General features: G+C 39.9%; 1 protein-coding gene across 3 annotated transcripts in view; it reads left to right on the plus strand.

Moving 5' to 3' along the window:
* Positions 1–18631, plus strand: part of SPATA5 (spermatogenesis associated 5) — a 351881-nt gene that overhangs the window by 37787 nt on the left and 295463 nt on the right. For all 3 annotated transcript variants that reach the window (XR_007477250.1, XM_033419372.2, XM_004265109.4), the window contains exon 10: positions 6347–6501. Coding sequence is in view for 2 of the 3 variants with exons in the window: in XM_033419372.2 (XP_033275263.1) it covers positions 6347–6501 (155 nt within the window). In the remaining variant the exon portion in view is untranslated. The remainder of the gene's footprint in view (positions 1–6346; positions 6502–18631) is intronic.

Consider the following 18631-nt stretch of genomic DNA (forward strand, 5'->3'; position numbering starts at 1 on the left):
TTACAGGGAAATTTACAACCTGAAATTCTTATGTTAGAAATGAAGAAAGGTTGAGAAATAAAAAGCTGTGCATTAGTATTAAAAAAATAATAAACCCTAAAAAACAGAAAGATTTAATAAAGATTAGACAGAAATGAATGGAAGAAGAAAAGAATTATGAGAAATAAGTAGAATGATTTTGTGTGCTATTCCATCCTGATTGCCCTCCCCTCCCTGCTACCTCTGCATGGGTATCGTGAGCTCTGGAGTTATCACAGCCTCTGTTCAGCTTCTCTTGTTGATTCCAGTACTTCATTAGAAGCTCTTCTTGGGCAGATCTTTTACTTTATTTAAAGAATAGTCCTCGGCTTTATTGGCGAGGGGAGGCAAAACTATTCCTGCAGCTTTTCTCTAGGTCCCAACTATTTAGAACATGGTGATTTCCACTACTCTGTCTTCCAGTTTGCTGATGCATTCTTCTGTATCATGTAATCTACTGTTGATTCCTTCTAGCATATCTTTTACTTTAGTTATTGTATTCTTTTTTTTTGAAGTATAGTTGATTTATAATACAGTGTTGTGTTAATTTCAGGTATAACATAATGATTCAGTATTTTTTCAGTTTATATTCCATTATAGGTTATTATAAGTTAATAGGTGTACTTTCCTGTGCTGTATAGTAAATCATTGTTGCTTATCTATTTTGTATATAGTAGTTTGTATCTGTTAAGCCCATACCCCTAATTTGTCCCACCCCACTTCCCTCTCCCCTTTGGTAACCACAGGTTTGTTTTCTGTGTCTAAGTCTCATTCTGTTTTGTTTATACATTCATTTGTATTATTTTTTCGATTCCATATGTAAGTGATGTCATATAGTATTTGTCTCTTTCTGTCTGAGTTGTTTCACTATGCATAATATTCTCTAGGTCCATCCACGTTGATGCAAATGGCAGTATTTCTTTCTTTTTTATGGCGGAATAATATTCCTGTGTGTGTGTATGTGTGTTTGTGAGTGTGTGTGTGTACATATATATTCTTTGATTTTTATGAGCTGTTTGTATATATTGGATTTTATCAGTTATTGTATTCTTTTTTTTTACAAATTTATTTTATTTATTTATTTTTGGCTGCATTGGGTCTTCGTTGCTGCGTGCAGGCTTCCTCTAGTTGTGGCGAGTGGGTACTACTCTTCATTGTGGTGCATGGGCTTCTTGTTGCGGTGGCTCCTCTTGTTGTGGAGCACCAGCTCTAGACGTGCGGGCTTCAGTAGTTGTAGCATGCAGGCTCAGTAGTTGTGGCTCGTGGGCTCTAGAGCGCAGGCTCAGTAGTTGTAGCTCACGGGCCTGGTTGCTCTGCGGCATGTGGGATCCTCCCAGACCAGGGATCAAACTTGTGTCCCCTGCATTAGCAGGTGGGTTCTTAACCACTGCGCCACCAGGGAAGTCCCCAGTTATTGTATTCTTTACCTTTGTTTTCTTCATTATATTTTCTCTCTGTTAAAATTTTCACTGTGTTCATCCATTCTGTGTTCGCTGAGCATCTTTACGATTATTACCTTGAACTCTCTACTGAGTAGCTTGCTTATCTCCCCTTTGTTTAGCCTTTTTTCTGAGTCCTTTGTCTTGTTCCTTTATTTGAAACATATTCCTCTGTCTCCTCATTTTGCAGATTTTGCTGTGTTTTTTTTTCTGTGTTGGGTAGGTCAGTTATGTTGGCTGATTTTGGAGAAGTGGCCTTTTGTAGGTGACATTCTATGGGGCCCAGCAGCACACTCCCCTCTGGTCACTAGAGCTATATGCTCTAGGGCAGTGGTCCCCAACCTTTTTGGCATCAGGGACTGGTTTCTTGGAAGATAATTTTTTCGCGTGTGGTAGGGGGGAGGGATGGTTCAGGCGGTAATGCGAGCGATGGGGAGCGGCAGATGAAGCTTTGCTCGCTCGCCCGGTACTCACCTCCTGCTCTGCAGCCTGGTTCCTAACAGTCCCCAGCCCAGGGGTTGGGGACCCTGGTCACTCTAGGGTGTAAGGTGTGAGCCCTACATGAGCTGCATGGGTCCTTCTGTTTTGGTGAGGCTGACTGCTAAGGGTGCTTGCAGAAGACACAGTTTTTTTTTTTTTTAATCGAAGTATAGTTGATTTACAGTGTTGTGTTAACTTCTGCTGTACAGTAGAGTGATTCAGTTATACATACATATATATATATATATACACTTTTTAAAAAATATTCTTTTCCATTATGGTTTACCATAGGATATTGAACATAGTTCTCTGTGCCATACAGTAGGACTTTGCTACTTATCCATTCCATGTACAGTAAGGCCCTTACATACGAATGAGTACCATTCCGAGAGCCCATTCGTAAGTCCATTTTGTTTGTAAGTCCAACAAAGTTAGTCTACGTACCCAACTAACACAATCAGCTATATAGTACTGTACTGTAATAGATTTATAATACTTTTCACACAAATAATACATAAAAAACAAACACACAAAAAATAAAACATTTTTAATCTTATAGTACAGTACCTTGAAAAGTACAGTAGTAGAGTACAACAGCTGGCATACAGGGGCTGGCATTGAGTGAACAGGCAAGAAGAGTTACTGACTAGAGGAGGGAGAGGAGGTGGGAGATGTCAGAGCTGAAGGATCATCAGCAGTAGGAGACGGAGGGCAAGCTGCAATTTCACTCACGCCTGACGTCGATGGCACAGGTTCTGGTTCCTTGCTGGATTCAATTCTATCTACCCTCTTGAAAAAATGATCCAGTGACGTCCGGGTAGTAGCTCTTTTTTTTCTTGTCATAGATGACACGGTAGCACTGGATTGCATTCTGAATGGCGGCTGCAAGCTTCCTGTACTGTTCTATGTTTGCGTTCTGTGCCTCAAAAACTAACAGTGCCTCCTCAAATAAAGAAAATCCCCTTGCCATTTCCTGTGTCGTGAATCTCTTCGGTTCTTCAGTTTCTTATTCTTCCTGTTGTCGCTCCACTCTCAATTATTTTCACTTTTGTTTCCATCGTTATTGCTTGGCGTTTCTTAGCAGTACCACCTATATCACCGCTGCTTTCACACTTGCTTCCCAACATCCTGGGCTTGAAATAAAGATACTGTACTACTGTACTCTATACAGCAGGGGTCCCGGAACTGGGCTGCACAACAGGAGGCGAGCGGCAGGCAGGCAAGCAAATCTTCATCTGCTGCTCCCCATCGCTTGCATTACTGCCTGAACCATATCCCCCCCCACCCCCCACTGGTCTGTGGAAAAATTGTCTTCCACAAAACCAGTCTCTGGTGCCAAAACGTTTGGGGACGGCTGCTATACAGTACTCTACAGTAAAGTACACAAAAGCTCAACCTGTTGTAGAGGATGCATGCATGTTACAATGTATTCCAGACACGTGAACAGACTTACGTGATCAGACGTGCAAATGCATGTTCGTATCTTTGAAAGTTCGAAACTTGAAGGTTCGTATGTAGGGGACTTACTGTATAAAAGCCTACATCTGCTAACCCCAGCCTTCCACTCCATCCCTCTCCTAACCTCCTCACCCTTGGCAACCACCAGTCTGTTCTCTATTTCCGTGATTCTGTTTCATAGACAGGTTCATTTGTGTCATATTTTAGATTCCACATATAAGTGGTATCATATGGTATTTGTCTTTCCCTTTCTGACTTACTTGGAGGCAGGGCTGTCCCCAGCTCAGTAGGCTGCCAGTCCCTGCCTCATGAGTGGCTGCTGCTCTTTCCAAATCCCTTTCTCAAATGAAAATAATCAGTCTCCTTTATTGTCCCACTTTATGCCTTGTGACGTAAATGTGGGAAAATTATTAGACCACTTCCTTTGTTTCAGTTTCTAGTATATCAGTACTGGTAGGAGTAAGGTATCTGGTCTAAATTAGAAATATTGACAAGTATTGCCAGATAGCCATTTGGGACATGAAGTGTTAGATTCTTTTGGTCTTTTGATCACTTCCATTTATGTAAGATTTTTTAGAACTGCTTTAATTCTTTCAGGTCACCAAGGTGCTGTCTAATACAACACAGTGCCTTATTACTGAGGATTTATTTATTTAGTTTTTTATGATTGCACCATTTGAAAGGTATGTTGGGCAGTGAAACAACCTAATTTAAAGTAAACTTTTATTTTCATGTCAAGAACTGTGAAGGTTTGCGATTTTATCCTACTTGCAATTTAACAAGTTTCACAACTGCTTTCAGAAGACACAGTATTCCTGGGTCAGAGTCAAAGGATAGACTACTACTTATAGCAACAGAAGTAGCCAGAGAAGCAGCATTTGCACCAGCTCCCGGAGCCTCACTTCTCACAAAGAGATACAAAAAGGGCTGGGTGACATCTGAGTCCTTATGAGGTGGCATTACAGGAGAACCTTGAGCTTAGGGAACCTTAATCTTTTGAAATGGGCAGTAAGCATATCTGCCCTTTGCTTTGGAGGGAGACACTCTGTCTTCCTGTACACAGACATCCTTGAAAAGATAGTCTGAACAGAGGCAGTTAGTGCTTCTGCTGGAAAGATGAGCAGAAATGTGAGAGATGTTAAGAATTATCTTTCAACATTTTTGGAAGGCAGAAAACCATATAGATATTTGTAAGATAGACTTAAATAAGTGGCATAGATTTCAGATTGCAGAGTATGGCCTAAGAAATTTTCCATAGAAAATAGTGATCTTTTTACATATATCTTCAGTTTCCTCTTTTGTAGCTTTTTTTCTGGTTAACCTACTGTCTCGGAGACCTCCATGAATATTAGACTTGCAATGATAGCTTTCCTTGGGAAAGATTACTGTGGATCTATTTTCTGAGTGGTGTATTATTCACTGTTTTTCCTTAGTAGTCAAAGATATCCAAACCTCTGTTTGGGGCAGTTTGTGTTTTCCTTCCTTGAACCAATGCTTCTGTTTCAAAGTTCAAATAAATGAAGGCAAGTAAGATGACAATTATGGTATTTAAATTTAGTAAAAATTCACTGAGGCATAACATTTTAGACAAAAGACATTAAAAATGATGGAGCTTGTTGGTGTCCCAGGGCAAGTTCAGTTATTCAGACTGGATTTCTAAGAGGTCTCTGAGACTAAAATTCTTCAAAGTGGAACTTCATTGTGTACTAGAACACAAATGTAGCACTTCATTACAAAATACCCTCAGGCAAAGAACACATAGGGACTTTGCTGCCCTCTAGACTAGAGGTCTTTGTCATAGATAAAGGGGCTCTAAATCTGGGAACTTGGATGAGGGGATGGCTTGGGGCATTCAGTCCTATCAGTGCTTAAACTCCAAGCAAACAGCAAAAACAAAGAACCTAACGTAGGTAATGTTTTAGGTCAGCATGATCTCTTTTAAGTTATTTTGCATCTCTCTAAATTTGACTTGGTTGATCATCTTTTTGGCTTTGTGGTATTTTACTATTCTGATTCTACTTCTCTATCTCTGCCTAAACCATCGTTTGTTCCTATACTCCTCAAATGATCGACTTCCCTAAGATTGAGACGTCAACCCTCATTCTTCCATCCCTGATCCCTCTAGCTTCCCTTTTATAGGTCTCTTCTACTCCTATAATATCAGATCTCGTGTGTATATACATAACTCTGAAGTTTGATTCTGTCTTGAATTCCAAAACCACATTTCTAACTGCCAACTGAACATTTCCTTCAAGATGTTCTGCCAATACCTTACAAAACTTGTAACTCTGGTTTGTGTGTATTAACAAAAAGGGCAGGGCGAAAGGTATGTTACTGGTTTAATATTTTACTCTTTTCAAACAAATTCTCCAAACAGATTATTTTGACAAACCTTTATGGTCTTTTTTGCGGAAGTTGTTTTGTAAATTTTATTTCACATATGTAAAATATCTGTCTTTTCATATTTCATAGCAGTTTGTCATTTTTTTTTTTTTTTTTTTTTTTTTTTTTTTGCGGTACGCGGGCCTCTCACCGCTGTGGCCCCTCCCGTCGCGGAGCACAGGCTCCGGACGCGCAGGCTCAGCGGCCATGGCTCACAGGCGCAGCCGCTCCGCGGCATGTGGGATCCCCCCGGACCGGGGCACGAACCCGCGTCCCCTGCATCGTCAGGCGGACTCCCAACCACTGCGCCACCAGGGAAGCCCAGTTTGTCATATTTTTACCACCAAAACTAAGCATTTAGATTTTTGCCTTCATCCCCCACATTATCCCTTCTCCCTCTCCACCCTCCTGCCACTGTACACGCACGCACGCACGTGCACAAGCACACAAAATTTTAAATGTTATAATATGCATGAGCTTTGGGTTTTTTGTTATTAATTTTATTGGTAATGGTTCAGTGTGTATTTATGAGGTGGAAGACAAAGCTTGTGTTACTTTTCTCTTTACAGGTCTTCATGCCTTGAGGAGAGTTTTGAGGAAACACCCTAACCTCCCTGACAGCAAGATGGCTGGGTTGGTGAAGATTACTCTGAAAGATTTCTTGCAGGGGATGAATGACATCAGGCCCAGTGCCATGAGGGAGGTAGCAATTGATGTCCCAAATGTAAGTCATTTGTACCCTCATGCTAGCCACACTGTTTGAATTAAACTCTGAAAGAAACTAAGACCCCAGGGAAACTACCTTCCTAAGCTAAACTTAAAAAAAATTTTTTTTAATTGAAATTTTTATGGAGATAATTGTAGATTTAGTACAGTTGTAAGAAATACTTTAGGGAGAGCGTATGTATCCTTTACCCAGTCCCTCCCGCAATGGTAAACATCTTACAAAACTATAATACAATATCACAAGCAGGATATTGATAGAATCATCGATCTTTTGCAGATTTCCCCAGTGTTGCCTGTACTCATTTATGTGTACGTGTGTGTCTGTGTCTGTGTATTTAGTTCTGTGCAGTGTTATTACATGTAAAGTTTTGTGTATCCATCACCAGAATCGAGATACTGAGGATTTCCATCACCACAATAATCCCTTGCTTTGCCCTTTCAAAACTACACCCACCTTGTTCATGCATCCATTTCCAAAATTCTGTCATTTCAGAAGTGTTATATAAATGGAATTATACATTATATAATTGTTTAGGATTAGTTTTTTTCACTTACTGTAATTCCCTGGTGATTCATTCAAGTTGTTTTATATCAATAGTTTGTTCCTTTCTTTTGCTGAGTAGTATTCCATGGTATATGTGTACAACAGTTTGTTTAACCATTCACCAGTTGAAGGACATCTGGCTTGTTTCCAGTTTGGGGCTATTATGAATAAAGCTTCTATGAACATTTTTCTACAGGTATTGTGTGAATATAAGTTTTTATTTCTCTGGAACAAATACCCAAGTGTAGTACAGTTACTGGGTTGTATACTAATTCCATGTTTAGTTTTACCAGAAAATGTCAACTAGGCTAATTTTAGAACAAAAAAAAATCTTCTAGTTATGATACTTTCTACTAATGACGCTTGATGTTTCCTTGGGTTCTTTTACATATACTTCATCATTGACTGTCTCTGTAGAGTTTTCAGTGAGATCACCACAAGGGCAACAGAAGTTACCTTTTATGCATGGACCGCCTGTTACGTCACCTGTGACACACATGGGCCTAATATTCGGGGGTGGGGGATGGCTTTATAGTTTTCTTTGAATATATTAATATTTTTAGAAAATGAACATTGAAACAAGCATTGGCAGTGTGTTCTGCATTATATTATATTGTAATATGTCAATATGTATTTTGAAGTGTCAAAAGAGAGCTGTTATTTAAACTTATTTCACCATGGACCATGTGGAGCAGAGACTTGCAGCATTTTGCAGTGTGGTAGATTGCAAAAAATGACCACAAATTCTTCCCTTCACTGTGTTTGCCCTTTTGCACTGCAGTCTTGTAGCTCCTACTCTAAACGCTAGGGAGTCAAGTTTTCCATCCTTGAATCTGCACTTGGCCATGTAACTTGCTTTGGCCAGTGGAGTGTTAGCAGCCATAATGCAAGCCGGCTTGAAAGCGCTTAGGGCTTGCCTTCTCTTGCTGGTCTTTGCCATTGCATTAGCTTTGTTAAGAAATCTGTACTAGCTTCCTGGAGGATGAGAGACTGTGTGAACAGGGATGAGCCCTCCTAGTTGAGATCCCCTCATTCTAGTCATCACCAATTGTCAGACATGTGATGCCATGCTAGACTATCCCACTCCAATCAAAGTTTGCCCCAACCAGGAGAAACCAGTTAACCCTCAGAATTGTCAGAAATAATAAAGTTATTTTGAGCCACTAAATTTTATGGTCATTAGCAAAAGCTAAGTGAAGCAGGCACTTGTTAGCTTCTTATAGAACACAGTTGTTTTGTAAGTTTAGGCTGGGAAACAGTACCCTGGAGATAAGAACATTCCCAAGGACTAACTGCTAGTTTAGGCTGCTTAATGTGATTTTGAATTCTTTTTGAAACATTTTCAAATTTACTACTGAAAGCTCAACTTTGGGGTTTTTCAGAAGCTCTGTAGCAGAACATGCTCATTTTGTATGAATAATTTGACAAATGGAATTATAGAATGAAGAATGATTGATGTTGGGTTAGTAGAAACTTCAGTTCTTTGGAACTTATGGTCTAAAGTTCGGGGACATTGATTGGTATGAATACCGATATTGGTATGAATATTTGCAGTATTTATCTGTATTTTATTGGGTACCGTAACATAATATAATGGGTCAGGTAGACACCTAATCATTAAATGCCTCATGTGAAAATTTCAGGGGATAGGGTTATAACCAACTGCACCATCCCAAAACATTTTAGTGATTAAAAAAGTTTAGGAGCTAAGGAAACCTACAGGCAGCTTTTAAACTTAAAGTTATTGCCAATGAAGAATGTGTTTAAACAGTGGCTGTCAACTCTTAGAACTGCTGAACTGATTTATTCATCATAGTTACTGGTACTACAACTGCACTTTTAATTGCTCTAATGAAAGAGTTTTTCCTTTATTTTCTTTTGATACAGTATTTACAGTCCATGGACTTGTGCCATTTTCCATTTGGCGTTTCATTATTTGGTCTAAGTCCATGGTGTACTATGATGTTACTCATGAGCTCCAAAGTGATTAGCCTTGGTCAGAGGACTTTCTTACATTGCTTTTCATGCTCACTTCAGATTGTAAAAATTTTCCTGAGAAGTCAACATTTCTGTAATTGGATTCCTAAAGTTCACTCTTCTGATTTCTGGCTGTTACACCTACAAAAATATCTCCAAATTATTTCTGCAGAAGATTTAATGTTTATTTTGCTATAGAAAATCTGTTTAAAGTAGCTAGTTAATTGCAGGCTTTTTTTTTAATAGCAAAGTGAGCATTCAGCATCTTTTGAGAAAAGATTTTAGTGTGTGAAATTAAACCTTCTAAATCACACTTGCTAAAGTTTGAAAGAAATGTCTTAAGGTTGGAATGTTGCCAATTATAATATAGTGCATTATTAATTTCAGGAGACCACAAGTGTTAGCCACTTACTTAAATGTAATGTTTCCTTTTTTTGGACTTTCTGAATTGGTGATTATACCAATTGGTGTGTTAAAAGTCAAATGTATTTTACAATTAATCAGTGATGAAAGTCAAATATATTTCTTTACTTGAGGAATCCTTAGAATCTTTGAATATGCTAATATGCATTGTGAAATTTCAGTTTTTCACCCAGATAACTGTTAATATTTTGTCACAGTTCCAATAGATTTTTTAGAATTTTATAGATTTTCTTCTGTGCATATAGGTATTTTAATATAGTTAATCTTAGGATATATATAGTTTTATGTTCTGCTTTTATCATTTAAAGTTATATGATAAATGTTCTACTCTAAAATTTCTTGGCAAACATCTCTTTATTGACAGCATAATAGACTGTTATGTTGATAAACTGTAATTGTTTTATCTTTCTTCCATTCTCAGATATTTAGGGTTTTTTTCTATTTTTCTCTCATATAGTTATAAACATATTTGTGTCCAAATCTTTGCATTTTTGATTTTGATGAAGTGGAATTACCAGACTAAAATATGTGATTTTTAAAGTTTGTGACAAATATCGTTTTCTTTTTTTTTACCCCAGAAAGGTTGTTCTAATTTTTAATCATGTGATAAAAATGTAAAATTGCAAAGAACTTAAGCAAAATCTCATTTTATTTTCACTTTAGTCCTTTTCTCTTTTTACTTTCCACTAGATTATTTTCTTCACTGAAAAGTTCTTTATTACAAGGAATAATACTGGATAAGTTTTAGATGAATAGAGATTTAAAAAGAAAATGAAAGGTAGCTATCAGTTATGTCTCTTCTCCTCCCTATAAAAATGTTAAATTTTTAGATCAAGGGTGTATCTGGATGGCTTTTAAATGAATTTGAAGTTCCATAAGACCAGAGGTTCTTACTTTTTATTTTTATCCTTAATACTTAGCATAGGACTAGCACATGATAGATGTCCAATCAGTCTTTGTTGAATAAATGAGCAAATAACTATAATTTTCATGAAAAAACATATTAGATGGTCAATTTCAGATATTTGAAAAATATTTTAAAAAGAGTGTATCATCCTTCTTCTGTACCAAAGTACAATATAGGCCATTATTACCCTCATGAAACAGTCTTCATATTTTTCAAAGCAACTAATTTCTTTAGTGAATTTACTACTGTTAGTGAATTTAACAGTTTTGGAATACAGATGTCTATAATAGTGTTAAGCTGTCTAGTCTGGAAGGATATACAGTAATCTTTTATATTTTATGCAGAACATGTTGCTTTCTTTCTTTTTTTTTTTTTTTTTTTTTTGCGGTACGCGGGCCTCTCACTGTTGTGGCCTCTCCCGTTGCGGAGCACAGGCTCCGGACGCGCAGGCTCAGCGGCCATGGCTAACGGGCCCAGCTGCTCCGCAGCATATGGGATCTTCCCGGACCGGGGCACGAACCCGCGTGCCCTGCATCGGCAGGTGGACTCTCAACCACTGCGCCACCAGGGAAGCCCCATCTGTACACTTTTGATATTACCTTTGGATTGCAGTTTTCAGAATTTGGACCTTTGGTTCAGAATAAGCCAAAAGCCAATTAAAAAAATAGGACTCTACTTTCACATGAACCCACTTTTGTAAAGTGAACTGCAGGCAGAGCCTCAGGACTACCTGTATAGCCCCAAACCCGTCTGCAGTCTTGGATCCAGGTTAAGCTTAGAGGTAGTTGGTGGTCAAATTGAGTGTCTACCAAATGTCATTATTTAAATAAACATTCCTCATTTACTCCCATTTTAAAAACTAGCAAACCTCTTAATTATATGAATAATCAAAAGGTTATCTGTTTCACTATGTATTCAAAATTTGCAGCTGTATTTTCATTTGGTGCTTTTTCAGATGAGACTAAAACATCAGAATGTGACAAGTGAGTTGAATTTCCTAGGATGAGCTCATTAGCTTTACTTTTCTGGTGCAGAGATATGAGTTAAATAGTTTAATTGACCATAATTACATTTTATTCTTCTTGTACCCTCAGGATAATTAGAAGGAATTTGAGTTTCTGTTTTTTAAAAGCAGTACTGTATTCTATATTTTATTTCTTACAGACTCAGAAGATTGAGGGCTTCTATGATGCTTTACTAAATAACAGATTTTTTTTTTTTTGGAATAGATAGTACAACCTGTAGAAATTCTATTAATTCCATATTGGTCCTTGGCAGGGTTTTGAATTTGGTTTCTTTTGATTTTGCTTCTTGTTGTCTAGACAGAAGAGTGTCTTCTATCACTTACAAGATCCCAGTCTTCCCTGCCAACTACTCTTGAGCATTTATATAGTTTTAAGTAATAACAGTTGAACAGGAAAGCACATTTGGAAAAGTAGATTACTTTTTTTTTTTAACATCTTTATTAGAGTATAATTGCTTTACAACGGTGTGTCAGTTTCTGCTTTATAACAAAGTGAATCACTTATACATATATCCCCGTATCTGTTCCCTCTTGCATCTCCCTCCCCTGCACCCTCCCTATCCCACCCCTCTAGGTGATGATGAAGCACTGAGTTAATCACCCTGTGCTATGTGGCTGCTTGCCACTAGCTATCTGTTTTACATTTGGTAGTGTGTATAATACGTCCATGCCACTCTCTCACTTTGTCCCAGCTTACCCTTCCCCCTCCCCGTATCAAGTCCCTTCTCTAGTAGGTCTGCATCTTTATTCCCGTCTTGCCACTAGGTTCTTCTGACCATTTTCTTTTCGTTTTTTGTTTTAGATTCCATACATATGTGTTAGCATACAGTATTTGTTTTTCTCTTTCAGCCTTACTTCACTCTGTATGCCAGCCTCTAGGTCCATCCACCTCACTACAAATAACTCAGTTTTGTTCCTTTTTATGGCTGAGTAATATTCCATTGTATATATGTGCCACATCTTCTTTATCCATTCATCTGTTGATGGACACTTAGGTTGCTTCCATGTCCTGGCTATTGTAAATAGAGCTGCAATGAACATTTTGGTACATGACTCTTCTTGAATTATGGTTTTCTCAGGGTATATGCCCAGTAGTGGGATTGCTGGGTCATATGGTAGTTCTATTTTTAGTTTTTTAAGGAACCTTCATACTGTTCTCCATAGTGGCTGTATCAATTTACATTCCCACCAACAGTGCAAGAGGGTTCCCTTTTCTCCACACCCTCTCCAGCATTTATTGTTTGTAGATTTTTTGATGATGGCCATTCTGACCGGTGTGAGATGATATCTCATTATAGTTTTGAGTTGCATTTCTCTAATGATTAATGATGTTGAGCATTCTTTCATGTGTTTGTTGGCTATCTGTATATCTTCTTTGGAGAAGTGTCTATTTAGGTCTTCTGTCCATTTTTGGATTGTGTTGTTTGTTTTTTTAATATTGAGCTGCATGAGTTGCTTGTGTGTATTGGAGATTAATCCTTTGTCAGTTGCTTCATGTTTATGGTTTCCTTTGCTGTGCAAAGTCTATTTTGTCTGATACGAGAATTGCTACTCCAGCTTTCTTTTGTTTTCCATTTGTATGGAATATCTTTTTCCATCCCCTCACTTTCAGTCTTTATGTGTCCCTAGGTCTGAAGTGGGTCTCTTGTAGACAGCATATATATGAGTCTTGTTTTTGTAACCATTCAGCCAGTCTATGTCTTTTGGTTGGAGCATTTAATCCATTTACATTTAATGTAATTATTGATACATATGTTCCTATTACCGTTTTCTTAATTGTTTTGGGCTTATTATTGTAGGTCTTTTCCTTCTCTTGTGTTTCCTGCCTAGAGAAGTTCCTTTAGCATTTGTTGTAGAGCTGGTTTGGTGGTGCTGAATTCTCTTAGCTTTTGCTTGTCTGTAAACCTTTTAATTTCTCCATCAAATCTGAGTGAGATACTTGCTGGGTAGAGTAATCTTGGTTGTACGTTTTTCTCTTTCATCACTTTAAGTATGTCCTGCCACTCCCTTCTGGCTTGCTGAAAGATCAGCTGTTAACCTCATAGGGATTCCCTTATGTGTTACTTGTTGTTTTTCCCTTGCTGCTTTTAATATTTGTTCTTTGTATTTAATTTTTGATAGTTTGATTAATATGTGTCTTGGCGTGTTTCTCCTTGGATTTATCCTGTATGGTACTCTCTGTGCTTCTGGACTTGATTAACTATTTCCTTTCCCATATTAGGGAAGTTTTCAACTATAATCTCTTCAAATATTTTCTCAGTCCCTTTCTTTTTCTCTTCTTCTTCTGGGACCCCTATAATTCGAATGTTGGTGCATTTAATGTTGTCCCAGAAGTCTCTGAGACTGTCCTCAATTCTTTTCATTCTTTTTCTTTATTCTGGTCTGCAGTAGTTATTTCCACTATTTTATCTTCCAGGTCACTTATCCATTCTTCTGCCTCAGTTATTCTGCTATTGATCCCTTCTAGAGAATTTTTAATTTCATTTATTGTGTTGTTCATTTCTCCTTGCTCTTTAGTTCTTCTAGGTCCTTGTTAAACATTTCTTGTATTTTCTCCATTCTATTTCCAAGATTTTGGATCATTACTATCATTATTCTGAATTCTTTTTCAGGTAGATTGCCTATTTCCTCTTCATTTGTTAGGTCTGGTAGGTTTTTATCTTGCTCCTTCATCTGCTGTGTGTTTTTCTGTCTTCTCATTTTGCTTAACTTACTGTGTTTGGGGTCTCCTTTTCACAGGCTGCAGGTTCGTAGTTTCCGTTGTTTTTGGTGTCTGTCCCCAGTGGCTAAGGTTGGTTCAGTGGGTTGTGTAGGCTTCCTGGTGGAGGGGACTAGTGCCTGTGTTCTGGTGGATGAGGCTGGATCTTATCTTTCTGGTGGGCAGGTCCACATCTGGTGGTGTGTTTTGGGGTGTCTGTGGCCTTTTAATAATTTTATGCAGCCTCCTTGCTGATGGATGGGGTTGTGTTCCTGTCTTGCTAGTTGTTTGGCATAGGGTGTCCTGCACTCAAGGTTGCTGGTCCTTGAGTGGAGCTGGGTGCTGGTGTTGAGAAGGAGATCTCTGGGAGATTTTTGCCATTTGATATTTCGTGGAGCTGGGAGGTATCTTGTGGACCACTGTCCTGAAGTTGGCTCTCCCACCTCAGTGGCACAGCCCTGATGCCTGGCTGGAGCACCAAGAGCCTGTCCTGCACATGGCTAAGAAGAAAAGGGAGAAAAGAAAGAAAGAAAGAAAGAAGATAAAACAAAATAAAATAAAGTTATTAAAATAAAAAATAATTTAAAAAAAATTTTTAAGTTAAAAAAAAGGACAGAACCCTAGGACAAATGGTAAAAGCAAAGCTGTACAGACAAAATCTCACACAGAAGCATACACATACACACTCACAAAAAGAGGAAAAGGGAAAAATATATATATATCGTTGCTCTCAAAGTCCACCTCCTCAATTTGGGATGATTCGTTGCCTATTCAGGTATTCCACAGGTGCAGGGTAGATCAAGTTGATTGTGGAGCTTTAATCCGCTGCTCCTGAGGCTGCTGGGAGAGATTTCCCTTTCTCTTTGTTCGCACAGCTCCCGGGGTTCAGCTTTGGATGTGCCCCCGCCCCTCTGCGTGTAGGTCGCCTGAGGGCGTCTGTTCCCACTCAGGATGGGGTTAAAGGAGCAGCTGATTGGGGGGGCTCTGGCTCACTCAGGCCGGGGGAAGGGAGGGGCACGGATGCGGGGAGAGCCTGCGGCGGCAGAGGCCAGCGTGAGGTTGCACCAGCCCGAGGCACACCATGCATTCTCCCGGGGAAGTTGTACCTGGATCCCGGGACCCTGGCAGTGGCGGGTTTGCACAGGCTCCCTGGAGGGGAGGTGTGGATAATGACCTGTGCTCGCACACAGGCTTCTTGATGACCGCAGCAGCCACCTTAGAGTCCCATGCCTGTCTCTGGAGTCCGCGCTGATAGCCGCGGCTCGTGCCCGTCCCTGGAGCTCCTTTAAGCCGTGCTCTGAATCCCGTCTCTTCGCGCACCAGGAAACAAAGAGGGAAGAAAAAGTCTCTTGCCTCTTCGGCAGCTCCAGACCTTTTCCCGGACTCCCTCCCGGCTAGCCGTGGCACACTAGCTCCTTTTAGGCTGTGTTCATGCCGCCAACCCCTGTCCTCTCCCTGCATCCGACCGAAGCCGGAGCCTCAGCTCCAAGCCCCGCCCACCCCGGCGCGTGCGCAGACAAGCCTCTCGGGCTGGTGAGTGCCGGTCGGCACCTATCCTCTGTGCGGGAATCTCTCTGCTTTGCCCTCCGCACCCCTGTGGCTACGTTCTCCTCCGCGGCTCCGAAGCTTTCCCCCTCCGCCACCCACAGTCTCCGCCAGCGAAGGGGCTTCCTAATGTGTGGAAACCTTTCCTCCTTCACAGCTCCCTCCCACTGGTGCGGGTCCTGTCCCTATTCTTTGTCTCTGTTGTTTCTTTTGCCCTACCCAGGTACGTGGGGAGTTTCTTGCCTTTTGGGCGGTCTGAGGTCTTCTGCCAGCGTTCAGTATGTGTTCTGTAGGAGTTGTTCCACCTGTGGATGTATTTCTGACGTATTTGTGAGGAGGAAGGTGATCTCTGCGTCTTACTCTTTCGCCATCTTGGAGCTCTCAAAGTAGATGACTTTTAACCAGCAAATACTCTGTGTCAAAATCAAGATTTTAGTTTTACCATTATTAAATATTGTAGAAGTTTAGCTCTTTCATTCCACTTTTCTTTTTATACCTTACTTTTCTCCGGGTTCAATAGGAGGAGAAATGAGTGGAAGCATCACCAATTTCTATTCTCAGCTCTGATCCCAGTTAACACTGATGAAATTGAACACTTTTCCGTTCAGGTTATAAATAGAGAACTCTTAATTTTCAGTTTCTGTTGGGTGTCTCCTTTTGAATCTATAAATAATGTTGAGGTTGTCCTAGAAGAAAATGCCACACTTGTATGTATAGTTGATCAGTACTCAGTACAAGCACAGCTCATTTTGTTGTGTTTCACTTTATTGTGGTTCACAGATACTGGTGTTTTTTGTTTTTTTTAAAGAAATTGAAGGTTTGTGGCAACCCTGTGATGAGCAAGTCCGTCAGCCAGTTTTCTAACAGTATTTTCTCACTTTGTGTCTCTGTATTACATTTTGGTAATTATTGCACTATTTCAGACTTTTTCATTATTATTATATTTTTATGGTGATCTTTAATTAGTGATCTTTGATGTTACTATTGTAATTGTTTTAGGGTGCCACGAACTGTACCCATATAAGATGGTGAACTTAACCGGTAATTGTTGTGTGTTGTGACTGCTCTACCAACCATCTGTTCCCCTAGCTTACTCCCTCTCCTTGGGCCTCTCTATTCTCTGAGACACAGCAATATTGAAATTAGGCCAGTTAATAACCCTACAATGGTCTCTGCGTGTTCAAGGAAAAGGAAGAGTCACATCTCTCACTTTCAATCAGAAGCTAGAAATGATTAAGCTTAGTGAAGAAGGCATGTCAAAAGCCAAGACAGGCCTTTAAAAGCTAGGGCTCTTGTGCCCAACAGTTAACCAAGTTGTGAATGCAAAGGAAAAGTTCTTGAAGGGAATTAAGTGCTTCTCCAGTGAACACATGAATGATGTGGAGAAAGTTTTAGTGGTCTGGATAGAAGATCAAACCAGCTGCAACATTCCCTTAAGCCAAAGCCTAATCCAGAGCAAGGCCCAAACTCTCTTCAATTCTGTGAAGGGTGGTATAGATGAGGAGGCTGCAGAAGAAAAGTCTGAAGCGAGCAAATGTCGATTCATGTTGTTTAAGGAAAGAAGCCGTCTCCATAACATCAAAGTGCAAGGTGAAACAGCAAGTGCTGATGGAGAAGCTGCAGCAGGTTATCCGAAAGATCTAGCTAAGATGGTTTAATGAAGGTGGCTACCCTAGACAGCAGATTTTCTTGTAGATGAGACAGCCTTACATTGGAAGAAGATGCCATCTAGGACTCTAATAGCTAGAGAGGAAAAGTCAGTGCCTGGCTTTAAAGCTTTAAAGGACAGGTTAACTCTTGTTAGGGGCTAGTGCAGCTGTTGACTTTAATTTGAAGCCAGTGCTCATTTACCATTCCAGAAATCCTAGGGTTCTTAACAGTGATGCTAAATCTACTCTGCCTGTGCTCTCTATAAATGGAACAGCAAAGCCTGGCTGACAATACATTTGTTTACAACATGGTTTTCTGAATATTTTAAGCCCACTATTGAGACCTAATACTCAGAAAAAAAAAGCTTCCTTTCAAAATATTACTGTTCATTGACAATTCATCCAAGAAGTCTGACGGAGATGTACAACAAGATTAATATTGTTTTCATGCCTGCTAACACAACATCCGTTCTGCAGGCCATGGATCAAGGAAGGCATCATTTCGACTTTCAAGTCTTATTATTTAAGAAATACGTTTTGCAAGGATATAGCTACCATAGGTAGCGATTCCTCTGTTGGATCTGGGCAAAGTAAATTGAAAACCTTCTAAAAAAGATTCCCCATTCTAGATGCCATTAAGAACATTCATGATTCACGGAAGAGGTCTATACCAACATTCACAGGGGTTTGGAAGAAGTTGATTCTAACCCTTATGGATGACTTTGAGGGATTCAAGACTTCAGTGGTAGAAGTAATTGCAGATGTGGTAGAAATAGCAAGAGAACTGGAATTAGAAGTGGAGCCTGAAGATGTGACTGAATTGCTGCAATCTCATGGTACAACTTGAATGGCTGAGGAGTTGCTTCCTATGGATGAGCAAAGAAAGTGGTTTCTAGAGATGGAATTTACTCCTAGTGAAGATGCTGTGAAAATTGTTGACATGACAACAAAGAAGTTGGAATTTTACATAAACTTAGTTAAAGCAGTGGCAGGGTTTGAGAAGATTGACTCCAATTTTGAAAGAAATTCTACTGTAGTTAAAATGCTGTCAAACATTGCATACTACAGAGAAATTGTTTGTGAAAGGAAAAGTTGATTGATGTGGCAGGCTTCCTCTCCCGTTGCGGAGCATAGGCTCCGGACGCACAGGCTCAGCGGCCATGGCTCACGGGCCTAGTCGCTCCGCAGCATGTGGGATCTTCCCGGACCGGGGCATGAACCCGTGTCCCCTGCATTGGCAGGCGGACTCTCAACCACTGCGCCACCAGGGAAGCCCCACTGGTGTCTTATTTTAAGAAACTGCCCCAGCCGCCCCAGCCTTCAGCATCCACCCTGGTCAGTCAGCAGCATCAACATCAAGA

The sequence above is a fragment of the Orcinus orca genome, chromosome 4 (assembly GCF_937001465.1).
Source record: "Orcinus orca chromosome 4, mOrcOrc1.1, whole genome shotgun sequence".
Classification (NCBI taxonomy): Eukaryota; Metazoa; Chordata; class Mammalia; order Artiodactyla; family Delphinidae; genus Orcinus; species Orcinus orca.